A 27060-nucleotide genomic window follows, 5' to 3' on the forward strand; every position below is an offset into this window, starting at 1 on the left:
AGGCCCAGCGAAATGTTCCAGTCATGCTGGGTGTTGTAGTGAAACATGTTTAATTCTTCTTTTGCCTCTCTAAGCATCTGCTGAGGAATGTTGAATCAACCAGGGTGTAGCAAGCTTTTCCATTGGGACCACCCGCCCACAAACAGTGACATGGAGACTCCTTATTAATTATGAAACCTCGGCCTTAGCCTAGGCTTGTCCCATCAGCTCATATAACTTAAATTAACCTGCTTTATTAATTTGTCATGTGGCTTTTTACCGTTCATTCTGTATGTCTGACTCCTTCCATGTTTTGTTGGCATTTCCTCTGCCCTTCCATTATCTATCTCCTCCTCCTTCCTCTCTCTGGCTGGAAGTCCCACCTGTACTTCCTGCCTAGTGCTTGGCCATGCAGCTCCTTATTAAACCAATCCCAGCAATATATCTTCACACAGTGTACAAATATTTCACAATACAGTAGATGTCTGATGTCTGCTTGCTTAGAGCATGCCCCAACGCTGATGTGTGTGTCCCGACCAGGGTTCTGCTTTTGGCCTCTGGTGTCCTAGGCTTTCTTTGTCCTAAACCTGCTGCCCTGTGCTGCTAAGGTTGTAGGCGCCAGGATGCTGCCCAGCCTCCAAGCAGCTGGATCTCCCACTTGGTGCTCTGTGCCCCCCTGCACATCCATACAGTTATTCTCTCTGTGCGTGCCTTCCTAATGAAAGGAAGCTGAAAGTTTGTTTCTGAAAAACCAAGCAGAACAGCATGTTTGGGGCAGATACTGTCATGAGATGGCCAAGTCAAGCTGAAATGGAAGCGCCCCTCCCCCAAGCCCCATCTCTAAGTCCCATTTTTATTGCAGCCTACATAAAATCAAAGAGCTGGGGTCCAGCTGTTCCCGAGGCTGAGGGTCCTCCTGGCTGCGGCTTGCTTTGGAAGCTGTTTCTCACAGACTTGCGGTTAATGAAAATATTTGCTTTGCTTGATACAAACAAAGTTTATGGGCAGAATTTGTGATTAGGAAATGCTTTAAATCTTCTGCCCTCCAGTCCCCCAGTCCCTAATTTCTCTTGTTCTGTGTTAGAGAATTCTAAATGTCTGAGTTAAAAACCCTTTTTTGGGGAACAAGTTTAACTTTTAAAGTTTCTGGTGATGGTGTGTGCCTTTCATCGTTTCTCTGTGTTCCCGTCGAAATGAAGGGGTTGGAAGTTCGGGTTTTCATGTGTAGGTCAGAAATCTTTCAGAGTGAGTAGAGAGACTATTGCTTATGGCTTGTCAGGCCCTCTCACTGTTTCCAGTCCAAGTCCGTAACTTGGCTAATACATAGGTACCCATGGCTTCAAACACATGGAAAATCAACATTGCCCGGTGTCCCCGTGCCTCTGTAGGGCTGTAACTTCAGTTTCTTGTATGGTCTTGTCTGTTTTCGATTGTACTTGCCTGGACACCTGACGATCAGGTCTTTGGAGTGTTCTTGTTGGTACTTACAGAACCAAATGGTAGTGGGGACTGGTCATGGAACTCGTTAGGAGACCGGGAAAGTAATTGTCCTGCTCTCACAAGTCCCTCTACAAGCACACAGCCCTGTCGGGAGGTAGTGGTCTGGTTGTCGCTTTGGCTTTTTCATTCATTGGCAATAACAGAGGTGATAATCTGGGTGCCTCATGCACTGGCTTAAGACCTCAAAAGGTGGCATCTTCAAGAATCCAGGCTGCTTCTCCCGTGTGTACGTAACATTGTATGTAAGTCTGACAGGTATGTAATATGGATATGTTTATGAAGGCGTGATAAGCGAGGGTGTGCAGGTCCTCTACCGTTCATGTGGGCAGTAATTAAAGGGCCTTTCCGAACCTATGTTTACCCTCCTCCCTTAGGGCTAGCCTTGTCCTGGTCACCTGCCATGGGTGTTGATGTAATTCCAGTGAGAGCTGTCTAGGAATTGTGCCTTTCTTCCTCTTCTTCAAATGCCTAGTCATTTGGGCAGATAGTGACAAATCATTGTACTGTCCCAAGTCTATTGAGATGCTTCAAGTGTCGCTGGCCAGGTGAGACTGGAGAGACCTTCCCAACTCTGCCAGTCCCCATGGCTTTTCTCCTGACAGCTCTTTGGCTATTGCTTGTGGAAGTGACGCTTGAGCGTCATTCTGTGGCAGGGTTAGCACTCCTTCCCCATGGCTACAGACGTGGAAAACAAGTCCAGCAATGCAACATGGATTGATGATGGGTTTCGGTCACATCCCTTTTTGGGCCTCATGCACAAAGATCTGGAAAAAATGAGTGTCTGCTTGGCTCTACAGCTCTTGGGTTTCGCTCCCCTCCTCCCCCCAAATGTAGTACTTGCATTTTCTTCTTTAGCAGAAGCCATGACAAGGACTAGTTGGAGGGCGTTTGTTAGACAGACTGATTTTGCTTATGGAAAACTTGCATGTCTCCTCCTAATTCTGCTGCTGCCCATAATTTAGAACTCTGAAGATGTTTTATAATCTATGGGGTGATGACTCAGCTGCATCACGGTCTCTACTGAGGGACTGTGACGGGGGGGTGAGGTGGCAGAGTAGGGGGGGACAGGAGCAAAGTGTATCATCCGGGACGTGCAGACTGGCTGCATCTCTTTCTTGGTTTGTCCTTGCCCAGTTCTGCACTCCTCATATTTTCTGTACATTGTGATTGCAGCCTCTGTATTTCTGGAGGATCTGCTCCCTCTAAAAGGTTTTAGTTCATAATGATGTGCTACTTTGTTCCCAGGTTTATTTGGGGGTTAGATACTACGGGAACCTCCTCAGTAGATGAGCCCTGTGATGGTTTGGGGTTGGCGAGGATTCAGAATGGTAGAGTAGACTGGATCGGGAAAGAGAAGTATTTCTAGGGAGCGCCGTGAAGCTGTCCGGGTCTTCCATTGGCAGCCTTGCATTGGAGGAAGCAGACTGCAGGCTCAGAGTCCAGAGAGCTCCTGGCTTTGGAATCTGCTCCACTAATACAAAAGTACAGGACCTCCTGCTCATAACTGCAGCAGCCAAATCAGAGCGTCTTGTGGATCATGACTTTCTATAGCGATTGAGCAGAACACAAAGGGCCTCCTGGCTGGGTTTATTGATGCTTCCGTGGCAAAGCTTTAGTCTCTCCTGTAGGCAACAGATTTCAAGAGTGATAAAGGAAATGATTCAAAAGAAATTCACTATTCTGGTATATGGGAATTGTATTCTAAGAACATAGCTCTTAGGAGTTAAAGTCTCATCAACTTGTCATGGATGGTGTAACCTAGATGCCATTTCTCCACTCCAGGTGGTGACTTTAGTTCAGAGACGCCTGCCTTGTCCTCTGGTCACAGCGGTGACTCTCCTGTGAGCGGTCTTCCTACAGCAGAAGACCCCTATCGTGTGAGCTTGGCCAAAGGGGTTTCGATGTCTCTGCCTTCATCACCTCTGCTGCCTCGACAGTCTCACTTGACACAGTCAAGATCAATCAAGAAATCCCCAGGTAAAGAAAAAAACACCCAGTATCTATATACGTTTTATATTGGCTATTAAATATATTCATTAAATGTAAATTAGGTAAGTGAGTCCCTGTAAGAGCCAGGTATGCAGAGTGTGCCTGTAATCCCAACTGGAGCCGAATTGCTTCAGGCAGGAGTTCAGGTCAGCTTGGTCAACATAGTGAGACCTCATCTTAAAAACACACATCTTTTAGGAGAATTTTTTTTCCTGTGTTCAAATAACTTCTAGAAGAAGGGGATTTAAAAAGAAAGATATATTTTTAATATATTTTATGTGTGTGTGTCTATGTGGGTATATGTGTGTGTGAGTTCAGGTTCCCTCGGACCAGAAATTGTTGGATCTCTTGGAGCTAGAGTTACGGGTGGTTGTGAGCCACCCAACATGGGGAACTGCACTCAGATTCTCTTCAAGAGTAGTAAGTACTCCTAACTGCTGCTGTCCTCGGGAAAAAAATAAAAGTATTTCTATCCACCTTTCTGTATAGTTCCACATCCATACATAATGATAAAAAAAAGTGCCCAGAATAGCCTTTCATAAAGATTCATGATCTTGATGTAAGAACTAACGTTTACCATTGGCTTTCTCAGCTTCTTCCTGGTGAATCGAGGAACACTGTTTCTTACAAGATGTCTCTAATTTTTTTCTTCCTTCCTTTCCTCCCTTTTTCCTTCCTTTCCTCCCTTTTTCCTTCCTTCCCTTCCTTTTTCCTTCCTTTTTCCTTCCCTTCCTTCCCTCTTCCTTCCCTCCCCTCCCCTCCCCTCCCCTCCCCTCCCCTCCCCTCTTCCTTCCTCTTTTTTTGTTTTTGGAGACAAGGTTTCTCTATGCAGCTCTGGCTGTCCTGGAACTCACTTTATGGATCAGGCTATCCTTGAACTCACAGAAATCTACTTCCTCTGCCTCCTGAGCGCTGGCATTAAAGGTGTGCGCCACCACCACCCAGCTAGAGTTCTGGATGCAGGCGAGTGTCCCGGACAGCATTCTGTTCATTACTGCCAAGCCTTGTGTATTGCATCTGTTTGCCGGCTGACATCACGTGCCACTGGACCAGCTCTGAAGGTTAATCTCTAGGCAAGAGTCAGACTTGTAGCAGTGCAGAGGCCCTGGCTCAGGGGCTGCTTGTGTAAGGCTGTTTGACCCCTTTCGTGATTAGCAGCTTCAGACACTTGAGAATAAAAGCAAGCAGGAGCTGGCCGCAAGAGGCTGGGGTTCAGATGTGAGGGAAGCCTTTCCGGTGGTGCTCATCCCTGGGGTCCTCACACTTCTTTGATATTCTTTTAAATTGGATGAATATTTGCTTACAAAAGGCAGGATAATTTGGGTTCCCATTGATCACGTGCCAATGAAAATTCTTCTCAATTACATGGGAACATATTCAGGGTTCATCTAGACTGTGCCCTGGGGCTATGAAATTAATTAGTTTCTGGTTTCTTAAATATTTGTGTTGCTTGGAGTGGCATATGCATTATTTCTGAGTCATTTAGTCGGTGTTTGAGATTTATATATGGTAAAATTAAGAGGGAAAACCCTGAGGCATTCTGTGTTTTGGAATGGTGGCGTGAATTTGGTGATTGTCCAGAATCTTTCATTGTTCCAGAACTTTCTTATTCTGGACAGCATTGTTTACAGTTCATTTGTTAGCTGGAACTTGGGAACTTTTTTTTTTTTTTTTTGGTATGAAGTGATTTCCTGTGCCAAGGAATTTGACCTGTTTATCAGTGTTTAGGGAAATTCCTGGAATGTCCTCTGCTTGCTCCACTGTTGTGTCTCTGGGTCAGATGGCTTTTCTTCCTTCAAGCCGTGTTTCCCACAGCGCCCCTCTGGCTAGGTTACCCTGGTTGGAATGACCAATTTTAGGAGTCCTGCGCGTCTCCTTTTAACAGCCCTGTTGCTTTGTCTTACCACCAGAGGTGAGTGGGTTTCTCAACAGGAACTTTTTGCTTTGCCCGATTTCAGACTCACGAACCTTCTCCCGGGCCTAACTTTTATTATTGTTTCATACAATCCAGATTTAGCCAAGAAACCTGTTATATCAGTTTAACAAGGAAGCCCTGTCCCCACCCCCAGTGCTTGTTTTTCCTCTGCCACCGCCCCCCTAGGTGATAGTGATCATCTTGGCCTGACTTCAGCAGAACCCTGTTAGGTTCGATCAGCCAGAATCCCCCTCCTTATTCCTGATGTGTCCTCTGGCCTTCACCCTGTAGCTTGGCTAAACATCCCCCATTTGGCTGTGCAGCTTTCAGGGTTGAGCCTAGTCTTTCCTTTACTGGAAAATTCTACGGCAGGGGGTCCAACTCCCACTCCTGAACTAGGTGTGCCTTCCTACACTCTCACAAGTATCACTGAATGATGCTTTGTCTTTAACGTTGTGCCCTTCACATAACCGATGCTTTAGGGCAACCAAAATGTCTTAGCCAAGTATAATAATAATAATAATCTAGAGCCTGCGTCTCACTGAAGAACCTCAGTTGAAGGGAATGCCAAGCACAGAGATTTGACATACTGAAACTGTTCTTTCTGCCATGCAGTTGCTCAGACAATGAATTGCCATGGCTTTTGCCCCAGGGCCGGGGACCACTCTAGAGAAGACTGCATTTCACACGTAATTTTATCACTGATGACAATGTCAGTGTCTGTTTGGTGGGACTCTCTGTAGCATTGGCAGGCAAGCCAGGGGCAACGTGACTGTCCTGAAGAGTTTGAAGAGAAGACTCTTCAGATGGGCACAGAAACCCTGGCCACTGTGTCCCTTCTTTTTTGGACAGTATCAGATAGGTTTAGCTTTGAGAAAAATATCCCAAAGTTTTTTCTCTTATAAAAAAATGAAATAAAATTTATTTCTAAGTTCTTTGGTTGGTCGTAGGGACAGAAGGATGCAGCCATCCTCCTGAATATTCAGTCTTTCAACGGATTCAAGAAAAAAAAAGTCTTCTAATTTAGATGCTTTTGTTCTACTGAGCAGATCCATGCTAACAGAACAGGTCTTGTATACTACCCAAATCCATGTAGCAGCTTAATGTCTCACAGTGTTAATCTGGTGATATCATCTTAGTAATTTTAACTCAGAAGATTGAAGGCAAAGCTGGCTGCTTAAGAATGACAGTGGCTTACAAGACATGAAATAATATTTTCATAGTTCCTAACACACACTTCTGCTTAGACCGTATTATTGGAAAAGTATCCTGAGTGCTAATGTCTTACCTACCTGTTTTTTTTTTTCCAATTTTTAAAAAGGTTGACATATGGCAGTGAGCATGCACTGACTTTAAAAATAACCATCTATTTTAGAACTAGCACCACTGCTACTAAGGATACAGTAAATGCAGTGTACCTCAGTTCTGGGAAGATAATGAGCCCCTCCATCCTCAGGTACCCATCTTTTCTCCGCTGTAGCCTGCGCACCCCGACTGTTGTTCAGGCCCAGCTTTCAAATTACCTTGCAGGCTTTTTTTTTTTTAATAACTTATGTTTATGAAGTTGCTTCTAAAAGATGCAAAACCTTGGAATCAAGAGTTTGTGGCCAGCCTGGCTGCACATAGCAAGACCTTGTTTTCACCAACAAAAATCCCCAGGAGCTCCCCTAAGCCACCAGACTGTTTACCTGCTTATATAGAAACACTTCACTGCTTGATGCTAATCAAACTTCAAGCATTCAGTAATACATGGTTGTGCATTTTGCTTGCAAGGAGAAATGGCCAGATGCACAATTCTTTACTGATTCATGCTTACTGTATGTAGCTAATGTATTGGCTGGATGATCAAGAACTTGGAAAGAGCATGATTGGAAAACTGGTGAGAGAGGCATTGGAGGATATGGTGGTTTGAATGAGAAGGGCCCCCACAGGCTCACATGTGAATGCTTGGTCCCCAGTTGTAACTGTTTGGAAAGGATTAGGAGGTGTGGCCTTGTTGGAGGAGGTGTGTCAGTGAGGGTGAGCGCTGAGCTTTCACATGTCCACACCATTCCCACTTTGCTTTCTCTACTTCCTGTTGGTTGCTAAGTACAGGAAGCTCTCAGCTGCTTCTCCAGTGCCTGTTCTCCCTTGCTCCCTGCCATTGTGAGTCCCGAATTTTAAACAGTTTCTTTTGTAAGTTGGCTTAGTCACAATGTTTTGTCACAGCAGTCGAAAAGTAACTGTGGTAAGGAAGATGTGTGTGGCTAGATCTCTGAGTGGGCCAAGGATTCTGTGTCCCATACAAATGCTCATCAAAAAGTAGCTTTAGCAGAGTAGGAAGGAGTTCAGTAATCAAGCAGACAGGATGACTGTGCTGTGGGTCGTCAGACTGTCTTTCTCCTTGGCCATCTCTCCTTGCTCGACATGCCCACGAACAGAGTGGCCGTGGTGGTAGAGATGAAAGCTGTGTGTGGGCTCAACAACATGGACTTTCCTCACGAAGGCTGACCTGGCTACAGCTGCTACAAGCTCTGCTGAGTGCCAGAGACCAACACGGAGCCCCAGATCCGGCACCATTCCCCGGGGTGACCAGCCAGCAGCCTGGTGGTGGGTTGACCATATCGGACCCCTTCCACAGCTGAAAGGATGGTACTTTGTGGACATGCTTTGTCCTTACCAGAAGACATGCTTTAGAGAGACACAGAAGAAACCGTCAGAGACTGGAGCTGTTATTCCATCGTGAGTCAACTGCTGTATCTGTAATTAGACTCCTGGAACAACACAACTTACACCTTCCAGCCTCTCCCCCAAATCTACCTAATGTAAACCTGAGACCCACACGATAGAATTCTTCTCTATTCCTTTCTCCTGCTTTATATCATAAGGTATTTCTAGTTTTCTTTAAGAACTTGATATTTATTGTCAGCTGTTTCAATATTCTATAATTGATTTTAAAACTAGTTTCCACTTAAATGTTTTTATTATTTTTCATTCTAAGAACTGGTAGCCATGTATGGTAGAACATGCCTATGATTCCAGGGCATGAACAGGTGAGACAAAAGGATTACATATAAAACAAATCTTGTAGCATGACTTAAAGTATTTTCTTTTTAAAATATTTATTTATTTATTATGTATACAATATTCTGTCTGTGTGTATGTCTGCAGGCCAGAAGAGGGCACCAGACATCATTACAGATGGTTGTGAGCCACCATGTGGTTGTCGGGAATTGAACTCAGGACCTTTGGAAGAGCAGGCAATGCTCTTAACCACTGAGCCATCTCTCCAGCCCCATGTTTTCTCTTTTTGCTGCTAATTCCTGGTGTGAATTTTCGTCTGTGATGTCATATGTACCATAGGATGTATCATTTCCCATCTTGCCAAGAACAGCCATGGTGCCTGTGAGGTAGGGGTAGCAGAGTCAGATGTTCAAGTCCGCCCTGGGCTACATAAGGCCCTGCCTGTAAGCATATTGTTTAGCAGTAAGTCATTCATAATGATGTGTAACCCATCTCCTGAACTCCTGATACCTTTTTTTTTTTCTGGTAAATTTTATGCACATCTGATGTCTCCTCAAGGTAATTCCCAGAGTGGAATTACTCAACGAGATGGCCTGCACTGGTGAGGAATCTTGCCGCACTCTGGCCAGTTGCTTTTCACAAAGCAATATTGATTTGCTACTCCCTTCAGAGTTCACTGGGAGCTGTTTTTGAAGTTACCGTCTTCTGGAAAACATCTAAATGGTTGGTGCTTGTAGGCATCCTGTCAGTGCCTGCTGAGGCCTTGGAAGAGGTGGAAGGGTTTCTTTCTCTGTGACCCTCCTCTTTCGAACTTCCCATTGGTCTGGGCTTCTTAGACATTTCCATTTCCATTCTTTCCAGGGTACAGTGTTGGGGGCATTATCACAGCTGAATCAGATCAAGTTTGTTTAGAAAAACATTCAGCCGGCGTCCAGTTGCATCTATAAGTGCTTGCTGTCTTTGATGCTTAGAGAGGCTTACAGAGATCATGGGGCTTCTAAAACTAATAGAGTTGGGAGTGCTTTTAGGAACAGCTTCTGGCTCAGAATTCTTTGAAGAAAAGGAGGCAAAGGTTCCCACAATCATTATGGAACATGCCTGAAATTTGTAGAAGTTACTAATCTGTTACTAGTACCATTCTGTGTGTATACTGCAGACTCCTGAGCTGTATAGGAGAGAGTCTGTGTTCTGTTTTCCTGCATGGAGGAGAGCACAGGCTGAAGGCGGTGCATCACATCTGTGAGGCAGGGAACGCACAGTCCCTCTTCCCTGTGCAGAGACAGTTACTTCTTCCTTGGCTTTCCTTCGAGTGCCTAAGAGCAGCCTTCAGGAAAGATCCTGGTGAGGGGCACAGTCTTTGTTTCCTCTGGAAACTGTGTGGTGACCTTCTCCCAGGAGTAGGCAGACAGCTGTCCCTTACTGAGTGAGACTAGGTGTGATTGTGACACACACTTTGTCACCTCCTCCAAATGTGTGCCCATACACAGAGCCACTGTTTGCTCCACTTTGAATTCGAGGGCCTCGAGTCCACTTAGTTCTCTGTTCATGGGTCCTAGTTCACCTGTGTGTCATTTGGCTACACCCAGAAATTGCTCCAGGAGCATCCAAAGAAACTAGTGTTATACAGTCTGCTTAGGATTTAAGGCGTGTGAGGAATAGCTTGAGTTTTGTTTCTTTAGCATTCCAGACTTTGTCTATCTCTCTCTCTCTCTCTATCTTTATATATGTGTGTGTGTGTGTGATATATCACAAGTTATCAACCATTGATGAAGAATATATGATCACTGTGTGTCTTGCTCTTTAATGAGAGCAAGCAAGCATGTATATATTTATATATTTATCATTAATTTTTAATGTTAGAGATAATAGTTGACGAAGAATTATGCGTGCACAGGAGTATGTGAATTGTCAGGCATGGTGATACACATCTGTGGTTTCAGCTACTTAGGAGGTTGAGACAGGAGGATTACTTAAGGCCAGTTCAGGAAATACTGAGACCTTAAAAAGTGTGTGTGTGTGTGTGTGTGTGTGTGTGTAGGGGGGATGTACTAAATATCTAGCCCTTCCGTCCCTCCTAATGGGCAGTTACTTTTGTCTATTGCTTGCTTTTGCCAGGGTCTCCTATGGAGCCCAGGATGACCTCTGACCTCCGGGCTTGCCTCAGCTCCTCCTATGGCATTGCACCGTCGCACCACCACTCCCAGTTCCCTCCCTCCTGTGGTGCACAAACAACAGTCACACGTTCACCCTTTTTCCCTAGTGTTGGACACGCGAGGGGTTAGATGAAGAACAGCGAAAGAACATTCCTGTCCTAACAGCTAAAGGAACGTGAGATTCTTTCATTGGCTAGGCTGTAGAGTGGAACGGCTGGGTTGGGACATACTTCGTTAACGCTGAGGTTGTGGCCGATCCTTCATGGCGGTCTCATCAGTGTTCCTTAGTCACAGTTTTACTGTTTGTTTTAAGCTATCAGTCTTGAATGTTACAAAAAAAAAAAAAAACCCTGTCTGGTCCATTTTCCACTTAATTAGGTTATAGTGTTTTATGGCTCACAGAAGTTTCTAATTTTCTAAAGTTAAATTGATACATTTTCCATTGTAATTTACCCGGCTGTGTTTTTGAAAAGCAGATTTATTGAAATCTGATGGCATACCACGTAATTCAGCTATTTAGAGTATCCAGTGTGGGTTTTAGGGCATTTTCACATGAATGCAAGCATTGCTAACGTCCAGTTTTAGAACTTTTTAAAATCTCACCTAAGAAAGCAAACCCAAACAAACTTACATTCCTTACTAATCATTCTACATTCCTCCTCATCCTTCGCCCCCCCCCCCCCCCCCCCCCCCCCGCTCCTAAGCCCTAAGCAACTGTGACTCCATTTTCTATCTCTATAGATTACCATTGTGGGGGCACTCTGTACAATTAGCGTCGTAAGAGACTGTGATGTTTGGCAAGTGATTTTTGTTGCTGTTTTTGGAACATGCTTTGTACTCGGAATTGACCTCATTCAGTTTTGTTACCAAATAAAATCTTGCAGTATCTATCTACCACACTTTGCCTATCCATTATGGGCAGTTGGTTGTTTCCACTTTGAGTACTGCTGCGTTTTCTTATTTTAACTTGGATGTGCACGTATATTTTTGTTTGTTCTTGCCTATATATGTAGTATTGTTGTCAGTGGGTCTTACCTGTCTCTCTATGTTAAATGCCTCACTATATTGCTAACGTACTTTTTTCAATGACTGCACCACTTGGTGCCCTCACTGGTGGAGCAGAAGTAGACTCAGTTTCCCAGCCAGCCTCTCTCCCTCTGTTTGTCTTCCTGACTCATTGTCCTAGTGCAGATAAACTAGTATCCTGTATTTTATGGCATTTTAATTTTTATTTATTTATTTTTCTTTTATATGCATTGGTGTTTTTCTATGGATGTCCAGTTGCCTGGAACTGAACTGGAATTACAAACAGTTGTGAGCTGTCTATGTGGGTGCTAGGAATTGACCTGGGCCCTCTGGAAGAGCAGTCAGTGTTCTTAACCACTGAACCTTCTTACCGACCCTTTATTGCACTTTTAATAATCTGAATGTAAATTATTTATCAGCTCCATTTGCAAGCATTCTTCCATTCTGTGATTTCTTTTTCACTATCATGATAGTTTTACTTGAAACAGCAAAGGCTTTCTATTGTCCATCTTTTTGTTTGCCTCTGTCCTTTTGATGTCATGGCTTTATGACCATTACCTAATCTAGCATCGTGCTCTTTCTCCTAAGAGTTCTGTCATTTTCACTTCCTAGTACTTGGATCTGTGGTCCATTTGGGGTAACCTATGTATACTGTGAAGTGTAGACTAAATTCACCATTTCCATGTGGACACCACTTGCCCCTGACCTGTTTATTGAAAAGACTCTTCTTTCCTCCTTGGTTGGTCTTTGGTTGACCGACATTGCTTCATCAGACCAGCCCTTGCTGTGCTCCCCGCTCTGCACATGTCGTATGTTATGCCTTAGGTCAGGCTGTCTCGGAGCTGACTTCAGGTGCAGCTTTGATCTCACTCCATGAAGCTTCCCTTTGCCCTATGGGAGGAGTAGCCTCTGAAGGCAACAAACCCCACACACCGTATTTCCTTCTGCCAAGCCTTGCATCTCTCTGCTTTGATAGTGGATGCCTGGATTCCTCCAGGACCAGAAGTGTTTTGTCTCTGGTTCTTGTTTGTGCTGCAGGAGCCCTGAAAACAGTATCTAGTCACGTTCTTAATGCTGGGGTGGGGATGGGACCGAGACATGAGAATTTTGGTATTCTGCTTTGACCAACAATGTGTGATTGGTTGAAAATACTAACGGACACATAAACAATTTAAAAGTGCCTTGCGTCCATAAAGCCTTGAACAGAGCTATTTGCCATGTCGACAGAGACCACATAGTTAAAGTCCAGCTTCCCCTCCAGGCTGGGCTGCGTGTACACTGTGAGCAAAGGCAGTGTGCGTGTGCGTGAGTGCGGGTCTGTTGGCGGCCCCCTTGAGTTCCCGCGCCCTGGTTGCACTCTCGTTTTCTTAGGTTTCTCAAGGCTTGCTGCCTGTTTCCCGGCAGTTAACGACAGCTGGAGGTTTTAGCCGGTCATACATATAGCGGTGTCAGCTGCACCCCGTGGTTGTGTCAGATGGCGTCTGGAACAAGCCCAGAGTCTTGCTCACAAATGAATGCTTTGCCTCAAAGAAAATAGGCGGGGATGGGGACAGTGGGGATCTTGCTGGTTATTGCTGATTCACAGCAAAACCCAGAATTCACAGAGGCCGGTGGAAATGGTCCCATCTCTCTCTCTGACATTAATGAATGTTAGTGTGAGGTAGGGCAAGGCAGAGAGGGCTGGCGCTTCCGCTTGAATCCTCAAAATTGTTGTGAAATGTGGATGTTGGTAGGGGGTAGGAAGGGCTGGCTGTGTTGAAGGCAGAGTAGCCAAAGATGTGCAAAGCCAGGAATTGGGAAAGGAAGGTGACTCAGAATGGGGATTTTTTTTTATTTGTTTTTTAAGGAAATAGACTGTGGAGAAGAGCATGTCTTCTCATTGTCTGCTCATATGGCTCTGGCAAAGCCAGCTCCAGTCTCTTGCCCTTGTTATATAAGGACACATATACTGTCATGGGGTATTGCTTAGCCTTACAAGCCCACGTATTTTTTGTTTTTTGTTTTGTTTTGTTTTGTTTGTTTGTTTTGTTTGAGACATGATTTCTCTGTGTACCCCTGACTGTCCTGGAACTCACTCTGTAAACCAGGCTGGCCTTGATCTCTTAGAGATCCACCTGCCTCTGCCTCCTGAGTGCTGAGATCAAAGGCGTGTTGCACCGCTGCTGGGCCAGGCCCACCTATGTCTAATGATCCTCCCAAAGCCTATTTCCTAATGACCTGGCTTAATATAAACACAGCACGTGTTCGTCCCCACCCCACTTGAACACACACGTACCTGGCAAACACTGCCGCTAAACTACATCCTCTAGTACCACCCAGGGGTTCTTCTTTCCTTTCCCTTGTGCTGAACGTGGAAGCCAGAACATTGAACATGCTAGGTGGGTGCTCTATCTCCCATAACCGCCATTGTTTAGGGCAGTGAGCGCTGAGCCCAGGAGTCTTGCTGAGAGTAGCTGCTGCTTTAGAGTAGTAGGCCCTGTCACTCCTGTGTCCTTTCTTTGTACGAAGATGCCGGGATACAGAACGTAGGACATGCTTCCTCGTGGAAGGTTGAGTTTCTCATTGCTTCCTTCATCCAGAAGCCTTCCTTGCTGATCACTGGTGCCAAGTGCTGGTAAACATGTCACCTTTGGAAAACCCTGGGCGGATAACTCCCCACTGAAAGCTCTGGCTTGGGTTGAGTAGTCTCCCCAACGGAGGTGGGGAAGAACCTCGTGGGTGCAGTTGATCACCAATTGCTCTCGTCACAGGCAGGCCAGACTTGGGTCTTCCAGCAGGGTGTGCTAGAGCAGCCGTCAGGTGTTTCCTCATTAGCAAGGTGGGACTCTGGTACCTTTCACTGCTGTGATCTTGGATGTGTTTCCCTACATGCCCATGTGGAAATACTAAACAACCCTGGTGGCCTGCCATTAGGAAATTGGCCGGGGAGGGTGTGTGTGGCTGATTAAAAATAGGTGGGCTTGCAAGAGCAGAGACCCCACGGCAGTGGTCTATGCCCTTATATGACTAGGAAAAGAGACTAGAGCCGGCTTTGCCACAGCCACGTGAGAACACAGTTTCTAGTTAGTTCTTTGATCTTGGACTTTCTGCTCTGCAAACTATATAAAATAAATAGTTTAAGTTACTCGGTGTGGGATACTTTTATTATAGCAGCCTGAACTGACTATACCATAGGGCAGCCACATTTAACTTAGATGCAGACTGATGTCGTGATTTCCTTGGGAACCATATGCCGTGGAGCCCATCCCCATCTTCCTTCATCTGACTCAGTGGCCACCACTGCGTTCCCACGGGATTGGTCCTCCTGAGCCTTCATCCTCAGCCAGATGCCCGCCAGTGGGATTCCACCCTCAGATGCGTGTTTTCTGGCAAGGCTGTGTCATCTTGATGTGCACCTCTGCCTCCAGCAAGGCTTTGCTCCTTGTGACTAGGGCATGAAAGCAACATAGCCCAGCGGGCTCCAGTTCCAGGTCTACCTCCAGCCGCTGGGGTCACTCATCTCCTCTTGGCTTTGCGCATGACTCATGGGACACAAATAAAATGCTGTGTATGGGTAATTGTCCAGGGAGGGAAGCTAAGCCAGCTTTCCGAACTGGGGATCAGAGTGGAAAGGCCTACAGGAGCAATGGGTCTCGGCAGAAAAGGGAAATGTGGGTAAAGCGGAAAGTACCCGGTGATGTCCTGCCATGGTCATGGATGCCACTCCCCATATGCTCTCAACAGAAAAGAGAGGCCAGTGTTCAAGAAGATCGTGGTGGCTGCATACTCCGCAGAGGTCCCTATCTCCTCGCTAAGCAATGGAGAGTGCAGTCAAGCAGACAGTAGCCTGGCGTTTGGAGCTGAGCATAGGAGAAAGTCATGGTGTTCCTTAATCCAGGCAAGCCATCGGGTCAGCACTTGAGTGGAAACCTTCATGTCCGTTTGAGCATCACTTCACTGCTCATAGAAGCCACTCACAAACATACAGACTCTGGATGTCTACCAGATGGCGTGGAGAGCTCATATGTCATACCAGAAACATGTAGCTTGCACATTAGAATGCTGTCGTGTGTACAGGGCAGTGGGGGCAGAGCCCGACCGTGGGGTCAGCCAGTGAGACTGCCATCGTTGGCCATGTGTCCTCTTTTTCTTTATGGAGAAGGTGCAGTAGGCTGCAGATGAGGTAATCGTGCCCTAGTTATGACTCCACCATGATACTGGAGGGTGTTTGTCTGACAATACAGCAAGTCCTAGGAACAGTGCTATTTTGGGCAGCACAGAGTTTCTGGGGCCTCTAGATAGAACACTTGTTACTGATACAAATGGAAGCTCCCATTTGTGTCAGTCAGAAAATGACTGTGGACCCTAAACCCTTTAGTAAAGATTCAGTAAGGGATTTCTTTTATTAAAAACATTCTGTATAGTTTATATTTTTCCAGTGATAGTTTTTGTTAGAGCCAAATGTATACATTCTGAGACATGAATGAATATGTATACATTAACACTTGCGTGCGCGCCTAAAGAGATACTTGGGATAAATGGATATTTTAAGTTATCTGTGAAATGTGAGTAGGTACAGTCTGTATTAAGTGAACATGAATTTTTATATACTGTCCCCGCTTTTCTCTTGCTGCCTTAATAAAGTATCCCCAGGCTTTGTCCTATCCAGGAGGACAGACTGGGGTTCAGGGCCCAAGTCCTAGTTGCTCGTAGTGCTATGTCTTTGCAGCCTACTAGACTGACCTCTCCCGATACTTGGTCTCTTATATAGAAATGATAATCATCCACCACATATATCTTTGGGAGAGTTATAGAGGCTGTTGATGAAGAGATGTTCCCTAGAACACGCTAGAGAAGAGCTTCTGAGTTCATCAAAGTGGCCCTAACTTCTGAGACCCCAAAATTTGCCTTCTCTGGCCTTTGTTGGTCATCCTTATTTATTTATTTATTTATTTATTTATTTATTTATTTATTTATTTTTAGCTTTGTGTCTCTGATCAGGAGGATGGAGAAAGCAATACTAATGAAATGCAGGGACTTTTAAAACGCAGCTGCTATTTAGATTTTGGTTTGTAAATGTTGATGGGCCTGTTCAGTGTGGATTTGTCCTCAACATTCTGGTCATGGCTTTGGGAGCGAGTTGACGTGTCCAGTAGCTTCTGTAGAAAGGATGCCGCCAGTTACTGAATTGGTTTTCATTTCCGGTAGCATGTGTTGTTCCCAGCCCGGTGCCTTACACTTGTTTATTCTTGTTCCTGTGGCCGCTTTTATGGAACGTGGCGGAGGCGAAGCAGTGGCAACACGAGTCAGCCAGTTTGGAGGAGTGCGTGAGAAGCATTTCATGAGCACCGAGCTCAGGGCGCCTCAGAAGGCTACCTGAGCCCTGGAAGATTCTGTCCAGGAGAAATGATATAGGTGGGCCACATCAAGAAAACCAGTCCAGTTCCTGAGGACTGATATTTATTGGTTTGGGATTTTACAGTGCCCTCTTTTTTTTTGTAAGATTTTTTTTAAAATGTGTATAAGTGCACACAGAAATACATATATGTGTGGGTGCCTGGAGAGACCAGCAGAGGCCATTGGATGCCCTGGAGTTACAGACTCCCCTGAAATGCCTAAACTGGAAACCGGGACCCGAACTCCTGTCTTTGGACAGCAGCAAGCTCTCTTAATTGCTGAGCCATCTCTCTAGGCCCATTTCTTCTTCTCACACTTTGTGGTGTTTTACTAAGCTATTTACTTTTTGAGGAAGGGGAAACAATTCTTACTTGTCTCCTGAAAGCTGTGAGCCACCTTGGATTTTCTGTGACACATAGAAGGTGAACATCAGAGTCCTGTGAATTGGCTCTGAAACGAGGAGGGAACTTGACAGACTGTTACACGTGCTTTTGCATCTTTTTATTATCTTTGTGGCCGGCATCCCTTTTATTTTTTCCCTTTCACCCAGATTATTAGTCACTGTGTCTTTCTTTATATGGAGCGCCCCAAAGATCACTTTCAGCTCCAGCTTTCCCGAAGTCCTTAGCAACTGCTCCAGCGTCCTTTTCCTCACAAGAGGACGCTGTGAGGTGGAGGTGGCTCTGTGGCGGTGGTGTTTGTTTTTCCGAATGGCCTCAGAGGCACTCCGAGTTATTGGAGTCTCTCTTTCACTCTCCGTGAGCTTTCATAAACATTTGTTTCATGTGGGTTTTCTGAATGTTAGCTGTGTGGGCGCTGGGCTAGGGATGAGGGACACACAGAGGGAAATAAACACTTGGCCCTAAGCTCTTGGGAACACCCAGTTTAGTGAGGGAGCCTGGTGATGGTGAAGACACAGAAGTGTCTGTAGTGTTGTGACCTCATGGGAAGGAGGAAGGGTTCTTGGTGGGAGGCAGGGATGGTTCCCTGTGTGTGTGCTGTTGCGAGGGATTCTTAATAGATGAGGTCCATGGCAAACCAGAGCTCCTAAGGGGCATCTAGCTGGCCATGGAATAGCCCCCGTGCTGGTCAGGCGGCATGTGGAAATGTGAGTCCAGGCCAGAGTGGATGTGACCTATGAGAATAGCTGGGTCCTGGAGCCAGGAGGGATTTCGTTTTGTTGTTGTTCTTATTTTGGTTTTGCCAGTAACGTCCTTTGACTGTTTTTATACCGAAAGATGAAAGGAGCTTGTGGTTTAGAGCAGAGCCGGTTTTCTCCTTGCTGCTGGGAGTTGAGACCGGTTGGGACTCCAGCAGAGATTCGCACCAAACGCGGCAGCTTCATTCTCTGCAGGGCCAGGAGAACGCAGCAAGGTGGAGGTTGATCTGAGAGAACATTAGGGAAAAGAAACTCCGCCTTATGGTGATGAATGTGCACTTGAGGGAATAGAATAGGGACAGTGGCTCGCTTGGGACAGGGCCATTTTATCATCACACATGATGTTGACATTGCCCCTGGGATATCAGCGAACCATCATTGAGGGCACTGCCCCTGCCTCTGCCCAGTGGGTTCAGAGCTCAGGGATCTATATCTTGGCAGAACCGTTTGGGAAAGTTGCTAGTGCTCCAGTTTGGTTTTCTAGATTAATTTGGATTTGGAAAAAAAAATTTTTTTGTTGTACCTTTTACCTTTACATTACCCCCCAATACAGTTTTTGTGATATTTCCAAGGTGGGCAGTACTCCTACGTCTTTTAAAAGAACTCCAAGGTGATGGTTGGTCCTAAGGTGCTAAGGGATGCGAGTTCTGTTGGAACCCATGTGTTGTGCTGGTGGAATTCCCCGCCATGTGCACTGATTTGACTTAGCAGGCCAAGGACTTTGGATCTTTATGGAGTCCTGTTTGTGCAGAGCGTAAGGGTGTCAGAGCGAGAACCCAGGTTCAGATCTCTGGTCTTGAGCAGGGAGGTAGTTCGGGATGTTGAAAGTCAAGTGTAACAAACAATGAAAAGTGTCTGTTAGCTTTTGGAAATAGGACTATTGACCAGAATTGGCCAGCTTCTGCCGTGGTCAGACGGGAACTCCATTAGGCTACCGTGGTCTCTGTTGCAGCCACTGGATCTGGCCATCACGGCAAAGCCAACCATAGACAATATGTAGATAGATGGTCATGACTGTAATGTGGCAGGCGCTTATGAACGCACTTGGCGGTCTCCTTCTCATGCCTTCCCTAACCTTTGCCCCTTAGAAATGGAGAGTTAGAATTTATTCAGTGCTAGATACGCGACACATTTGTAATCCTAGATAGAAGTGTCAGCCCATTTTACAGTTGATGGAGTTCCAGGACTGTAGGCGACAGCTCCTGGTGGTTACACACCCAGCTGATAAATGGCTGGGACCTGAATTCTCCTCTGATTTCAAAGCCTGGCTCATTCTTCCTCACTGACCTGTGACCCAGGGCAGTGGCCTGAGCCCTGGTCATTATCAAGAGTTCTAGTTGGCACAGATGACGTGGTACCCCACACTCCCGCCATTGCCCTTCCTGTGACCAGCATGAAGCCAAGCTCTGCTACTTCCCCTGTGCCCTCTACAGTAAGTGTGTGGGATTCCAAGGACACAGGTGCCTCCATCTGAAAGGTGCTCCTGTCAGATACTGTTTGAGCCATGGATGGCCTTTGACTTTATTTTCAAGACCGTTTGGAGTATTTTTAGATTTATGGAGAAGTTGCAAAGAGCAGTATAAAGAAGTTCCATATATCCTAGTGGCCAGTTTCCACGATTGTTAACACAGCATTCTGTGCTACAGTCTGTATAATTATTGAGCCAACATTGATACTTGCTAAAGTCTATACTTGTGGGTTTTCCCCGACTAATGCTCTTTCTCTGATTCACATCGCCATATCACATTCAGATATCATGTCTCCATAGATTTCTTTCTTTTTTTTTTAAAGATTTATTTATGTATTTATTATGTAGACAACATTCTGCCTCCATGTATGCCCGCACGCCAGAAGAGGGCACCAGATCTCATTACAGATGGTTGTGAACCACCATGTGGTTGCTGGGAATTGAACTCAGGCCCTCTGGAAGAGCAGCCAGTGCTCTTAACCACTGAGCCGTCTCTGCAGCCCCCCCCCCCTTTTTTTGTTTGGTTTTCAAGACAGTATCTCTCTGTGTAGCCCTGGCTGTCCTGGAACTTATTTTGTAGACCAGGCTGACCTTAAACTTAAAGATCTGCCTGCCTGTGGCTCCTGAGTGCTGGGATTAAAGGCTTGAGCCTGTCACAGTTTCTCAGACTCTGTTTTGATGACCCTGGTGGTTTGGGTATGGTATTTTGTAGGTTGTCTGTCTATTGGGATGTGTCTGATGTTTTTCTCACCACTGGCCAGAATTTAGGAGTTTCAGGCAGAACTCAGAGGTACTGGGTGGCTTTTTCCGTCTCCCAGAGGTTGAAGGTACATACCAGTGGTGTAATTTACCTCTGTTCATTTGCTCTTGATCATCTGGCCAAGGTTTTGGCTGTCCACTTTCTCCATGGAAGTTACTCTGTCTCCTTCCCTCCCCATTTCCATCAACCACACAAGGAACACACTTTGTGCTCTGCGTGGTCACTGTACACAGCCCGCAAGTAAGGGTGGGCACTAAGCTCCTGACAGTGGAGTTGTCTATGTAAATCTTTGGGGATTATTCTGGATCTTGAGAGTTGTGTCTTCCCTATTCATTTATCCCCGTGTGCAGGGGCTTTCAGATGTCAGGTGTGTAACTGGGATGCTCTGACCTTTGCGCCTGCTTTGGTGCATGGCTGGTGCCCTGTGAGACTGTCTATGGGCATGCATTGTTCAGAATCCGGTCTGTTAGGTTAGGTGTTAGATGGGTCGGAAGTCGTTGCCTCTGAGATTTAATTCCTTAATATAAACTGCTAAGCATACATGTGTCACCTAAAACCTTAAAGAAAAAGCATCTTGGACTTTATACTCCTTAGGTTGGCAATCACCTTTTGCCTTGATGGTGAAGAAACTTCTCTGGCAAGCATGTTATCTCAGGGCCTTTGTCTGAGACTGGCATTGAAGCAGCGCCACCTTGTGGTCAATACTGAATGTTCCAATGACGATTTCTGCTAAGTTCTGCAGCAAGTTTTTTTTTTAAAAGAAAAATAATATTTGTTCTTCAAAGGATTCAAATCTTCTCCTTTGGTTTTACATATTACCAAATTTAGACTTTAAAGTAACCAATTATAGTTGTTCTAAGAAGAAAAAGAAAGCACCTTGGACTGGCGAGATGGCTCAGTGATCAACAGTGCTTTCTGCTCAGTCACGAGCACCTGAGTTTGGATCCCAGCACTCATGTCTGGCAAATGCTTGTTAACCCTGGCTCTAACTCTGAGGGACCCAGTGATCTCTTCTGGCCTCTGAATGTTTTTCAAAAGCATAGATGTTAGGTCAGGTGTTCTCAGCCTGGTTCTGATCTCAGTCAGCTTTCGTAGGAAGGTCAGATCTATTGTAGCAGCTTCCACTAATAAAAATCCCACAGGCACCTGGGCTGTGGCGTGTTCAGCATGGAAATCTTTTTTTCTGTTCTCTCTTGGACCCAGAACATTGGCAGGGTCAGCCCCACTGCCAAGGGCATGGCAGAGGTCTGGGTCACTGCAGGGGATGGCAGGAGGCAGGCTGTTTGGACTCCAGAGTGACGTCTGGCTCAGCCCAGCACAGCACTGCCTGAAGTCGGCAGGCAAGAAAGTGAGTGCTTCCCCAGGACCTCACCATCAAGGGTGCTTGTCTGACACAGCCACCGTCTCCTTTGTTTAAACAACAGCAGCACCACAGGAAGAGGACTAGAGGAGCTTTCAAGGACATGGGCAGTGATGCATGATGGGTAGCCTTGCCACCTGGGTAGAAAGGGAGGACAAGCAGTGACTTAAGAGTCCCTTTCCTTCCACTGATATTTTGAAAGGAAGACTTGACCTTACCAGGTGGAGAGCCCGTTTTAAGAAGACTCTTTAATTTCTGAGAGCAACATCTTATTACATACGACTTATAAAACTATCTTAAATTGCTTTTCAGTATATTCTAGCCTTTAAATTTACCTTTAAGTCTTATTTTATTAATTTAAAAACCTGTTTAGCATGAATTCCATCTACGACTGAGAATCACACAATTCAGGCTGGATCCGCAGGCTACCCAGCTATCCCATTTATTGCATTCCTTTTCGAAGACTAGTAATTCACTACTAAATATATTCTCTTGCTCTGACAGAAGAGACGAGCGCATCCCTGAATACACCACAATCACATTGATTCCTTGAGTTTCTTTTTACTCTTCATTTAATTCTAAACTTGGCTTAGGTTTTGTAAGACAGTCAGTAAGCTCAACCCGAGAAAGGTGAGCGTAGTGCCAAAACAATGTGGGTTCTTGGGATTAAATTTGGAGCAAACACATAGTAGTTGAAGCAAAACATTTATCTACCGCCCTTTCTTGTTAACAGTGCAGACGGCCCAGGGGTACTTTGGTCACTTGAAGTTGTCTCTCATGGGGGAGGTGTGCGGGGAGAGGTTGTGGGCAGAGCAGAGCTCCCACATTGATTCTGAAGAGTGAGTGTGTGTTTCCTGGGGCTATAGTGGTGTGTTATCACCATTTGGTGGTTTCAGTTGTGGATGCTTATCTCTCTGAGTCACAGGCAGAAGTCTGTAGACTTGTCTGGGAGAACTCTTGCTTTCTGGTGATTCTAGATGTTTCTGCCTTGTCCCATATTTCTCCCCCCCTACTTCTGTTTCACCTCATAACCTTTTCTCTGTGTTACTCTTATTGCCCTCCTCCCTCCTACAAGGGCACATGGATTTCAGACCTGTCTGGATAATCTCAGATGTGCCCCTCACGGTCCTTATCCCAGTCACAAATCTCTGCAGACCTCTAGAAATCAAGTAGCTGCACATTCCAGGGAGTGGATGATGCACGTGTCCCCGGGAACCGTTATGTCTGCCATACGCTCCTAGCACAGCATTGCCTGACGGCCTCATGGATGCACACATGTCCACGTCTCTTGCCCAAGGAAACAGAAGAGAAAAATGGGGTGTCTCTCAGCACAGATCCTCAGCTTTAACAAGTGCATAGAAATTGCATAAATGCCACTACAGTCAAGATGCAGACCAGTGCCTTCATCCCAGTCTGTCCATCCCAATATATATTTCTACTGCTCCGTTCTAGTCAGCTGTACCCTGAAGCCCTGGCAACCTGTGGTCTTTCTCCAGACCTAGAACTTGGCCTTTTCAGAATGTGATGTGTGGAATCATTTAGGATACAGTCCTTCTGAGTCCAGCTTCTTGGCTGGGTACACTTGAGATCTATCCATGTTATAGTAGATACCGGTAAACCTCTACTACATGTTTCGGAAGTAGGCCGCTACATGGTTACGTCACTGTCTGTTTGCCAGTTGGAAGACAACTTGGCTAGTCTGCAGTGTGGGGTGATTATAAATCAAGTTGTTATAACTGTGTGCACACCGGCTTTTGTATAAACCTGTTTCCATCTCCTGGGTCAGGACTTAGCAGTGGACTTGGCCAGCTCATACCGTATGTATTCGTTTGTGTGAAAGTCTCAACTATTTTCCAGTGGCCTGAAACATCTTGTCGTCTCCCTGGTGGGATGGGAGCTTGATGCTTTGCAGCCTCAGCAGCTGCTTGTTTTGTGTGGTTGGAAGAGTTAGTGTTGTACAGGGCGTACACGCCCTCTGAGCGGGACTATGCATCTGGTGATCTCGCCGTGATCCAGTTAGGCTTAGAAGGCTTTGTTTGTTAACTATCACCAGCGTCTTTACAAGTTTGAGACAGGATTTTATGCAGCCCAGACAAGGGTGACCTTGAACTCTGGCCTCCTGCCTCTACCTTCCAAGTGTTAGGATTATAGGCTAGGGTCACAGAATCTCTTTTTGTGTGGTGCTGGGCATCGAACCCAAGTCTTTATGTGTGCTGCCCAGGCCCTTTGCCAATTGAGATACACCCCCAGCTTCCAAATTATAACTAAGACCTATAATTAATCTTCTTTCTAATCTAATTACAGCTGAAAATCTTTCCCACTTAACCGTTCTTCATGGATGTTTCTCTCTGAATGTGTTTAGAGTGTGTACATCTCTCAGGCGCTTTCCCTCCCTGGATGTCAGTACCCAGAGGTTAGGCAGAGGAGTTGGGGTGGGTCTGGCTGAATGAGATGCAGAGGATCCTGAGGACCAGGCTGAAGAATAAGATGTGTGTGTCTTGAATGTGGCTGTCTCTCTGTGGTGTAGGATCTGAAGGTTCCCGTAGATGGGGAGAGGCGGTGCAGTATGCGTGCATCCATGCCCATCAAAAATAAAGCCGAGGAGGGTGGGCTAGCCGCCTTATCAATGAGGACTGAGAGAGTGCCAGGATTGTTCTGACCCTTTCCTGGATGCTAGGGAGGAGGGGCAGAGCACCTTCTTGGGGCGGGAGAAGGCAGGGTAGAGGAGTAGGTCTTTTAGGTGGAATGGGACACCGGTTCATGTCTCCTGTCTGACAGAAGGGAGGGAGATGTGCTGTGGCCATTGTACTAAGCCAAAGCTTGAGGGAATATTTGCAAATTTAATCTTTCATGGGAAGGTACTGCTTTTAGTAATTAAGTACAATTCACTTGAAAACAACCCTCATTGGAGTTATATCTATGGAAAGACAAGACCTCCTGCCTTTCCCCCAGAATTCTCCAGAGTGCTACCATCCACCTCACCTTCGGGTGCAGCTCAGCAGGTGCCTCTTCCGCTTCTGATGCCTCTGCTTCCCCTAATGACAGCCCTGTGCCACCACAGCTGTCTGTCTTGTCCTTCAGTTTGAGGTAAGCTTCCTTAGGAAGCGGGCAAGGTCTCAGATAGGCATTCTGGTTAGACTAAACCAGTGGGTTTGAAAGTTTCTGTGGATGGGTACCTCAGAACTGCTCTTGTGGGGCGCAGCCAAGAATGTGTTGTCTGGCAAGTACAGGAGACCATGCTTAGGAATTTAGTTCCCAGAACCCACGTGGAAAGAAGGTTCCAAGGGTCCTGCTTCTAACCTTTTGTGTTCAGCTACTTCAAACAATGGAGCCATCATCTCTTGCTGTGGGAATAAAAGAGCCACCCCCCTCACTGGCTGTTTCCCTGTCTCCTCCAGAAACTGGGAAATGACCTTTCCAGGAAGGAAGCAGCTCGTTGGTCAGGCCCTTCACGAAGCTAATGTTAGTAGCTGTCAAGTTTATTTATAAATGGTTCACACCAGTTGACCACACCTAATCTGAAAAGCCTTGAAGTTGGAAGATTTTAGTGTTTGGAGTATTTATAGTATTTATAGTATTTCATAGGGATGGGATCTAAGCCTAAGCATAAATTTTATATTTATATAAATTATATGAAAATTTATATAAACCATACATACATGACTTGAAAGTAATTCCTCCCCACCCCATCCCTATTCCCCAAGATGGGGTTTCTCTCTGTATCCCTGGCTGTCCTGTAACTCACTCTGTAGTCCAGACTGGTCTAGAACTCAAAGATCCCTCTGCCTCCTGAGTTCTGGGATTAAAGGCATGCGCCACCACTGCCTGGCTTTGAAAGTAACTTCATACAGTATTTTTATGTGCTTGTGTTTAGACTGTGGCTTGTTACATGAATCAGGTGGAAAAATTGCCCATCAAATCTGTCTGCACTCAAAAGACATGTTTTAAAGATCCCCCAACCTGTGTGCGTGTGTGTGTGTGTCTGTGTATTCTTCTCAGAAGCCAGCAGCATTAAATCCCTCAGGAGCTATAGTTGTAGGCAATTGTGACCTGCCCAGTATGGTGGTGGGAACTGAACTTGGGTCCTCTGTAGGAGCAACACATGTTCTTAACTTCTGAGATGTCTCTATAACACCCTTAGCCCCCAACAGATATTTTTTGAAAGTTAGGTATCTTTAATTATTTGGCTTTGCCTTTCCTCAGAATGCGTCCTCCCGAGATGTTGTCTCTGGTTCTTCGGGGCTGTGTCTGTGGACAGCACCACTGCTCTGGCTTAAATGCAGTGGGGAGCCTCAGGTGTGCTTCGAGCCAGATATTGTAAACACACACACAAAGGCATGCATACATACACGCAGGGAGACACAGACATACACATACATAAACACACATGTGCACATGCACACACACACACAGAAAGAGAGAGAGAAAGAAAGAGAGAGAGTTATTTTTAGTTGAAACACTCTGAGATGAGAAGTAACCTCCACCCTCCCCTTTTCACTGCCCGGAGATAAAGCCCAGCTTGGGTTATTTCTATCATCCTCTTTAAAAACATTCCTTATATGGCCATTTCTAAGCAGCAGAATAGCTGTGTGATGAACATGTCAGAAAGAGCAGGAAAGCTGGCCGCTGGGAAAACTGGATTTGGAGACTTAAGCCAAGGCAGAGTACTAGACTGGGGAGAAGGCCGTGCCTTCCAGTGGCGGAATAGAGCGACTGCGGTGGCTTGCACCCATATCTTCCAGTTCCTTCCCTGTGACTACAGAAGATGACAGCAGCTGTGGTGCTCCGGCTGCTTGGTATCTGCAGCTTTATGACCTGTGACTGTAGCCTCTGTCTGACGTGTTTATGTTTGTGCCCTCGGATTTTAAGGGTCCTTTATGACTGAGAGCCCTTTCCCTTATCACATGGTACATATAGAGCTGGGGAAACTGGATTGGAATAGGGAAAGAGAAAGACAGAAGCCTTGCCTGGGAGTGGTGGCCCACACCTTGAATCCTTGCACTCAGGAGGAAGAGGCAGACCCATGTCTGGTCTATAAAGTGAGTTCCAGGACAGCCCTACACAGAGAAGGCCTGTCCTGAAAATACTAAATAAATAACTAAATCCAAAATAAATAAATAAAACCCAAAATAAACAAGCAGCTAGATAAATAAACAGTGAACGGCATACAGAATGAGTTTAATATATGATCAAGGAAAGCCCACTCTCCAGATGTTGTACAGATAACTGTAATCTCAGCACTTGATAGGCACAGGCTAGAGGATTGTGTGCTTGAGGTCAGCCTGGGTAAATTGTGTAGTGTGGGCTAGCCTGAGACAGCTGTGACCCTGTCTTGTGTGTGTGTGTGTGTGTGTGTGTGAGAGAGAGAGAGA

The 27060-nt window shown here is 45.8% G+C and overlaps 1 protein-coding gene across 3 annotated transcripts in view; it reads left to right on the plus strand.

Annotated features, from left to right (window-relative positions):
* The window catches only part of Tanc1 (tetratricopeptide repeat, ankyrin repeat and coiled-coil containing 1), a 220734-nt gene that overhangs the window by 103503 nt on the left and 90171 nt on the right, over positions 1-27060 (plus strand). For all 3 annotated transcript variants that reach the window (XM_041631414.1, XM_041631416.1, XM_041631415.1), the window contains one exon: positions 3262-3456. In XM_041631414.1, the coding sequence (XP_041487348.1) occupies positions 3262-3456 (195 nt within the window). The remainder of the gene's footprint in view (positions 1-3261; positions 3457-27060) is intronic.

The sequence above is a fragment of the Microtus oregoni genome, unplaced genomic scaffold (assembly GCF_018167655.1).
Source record: "Microtus oregoni isolate MIOR12 unplaced genomic scaffold, Mior012 000037F_ref0000500, whole genome shotgun sequence".
Taxonomy (NCBI): Eukaryota; Metazoa; Chordata; class Mammalia; order Rodentia; family Cricetidae; genus Microtus; species Microtus oregoni.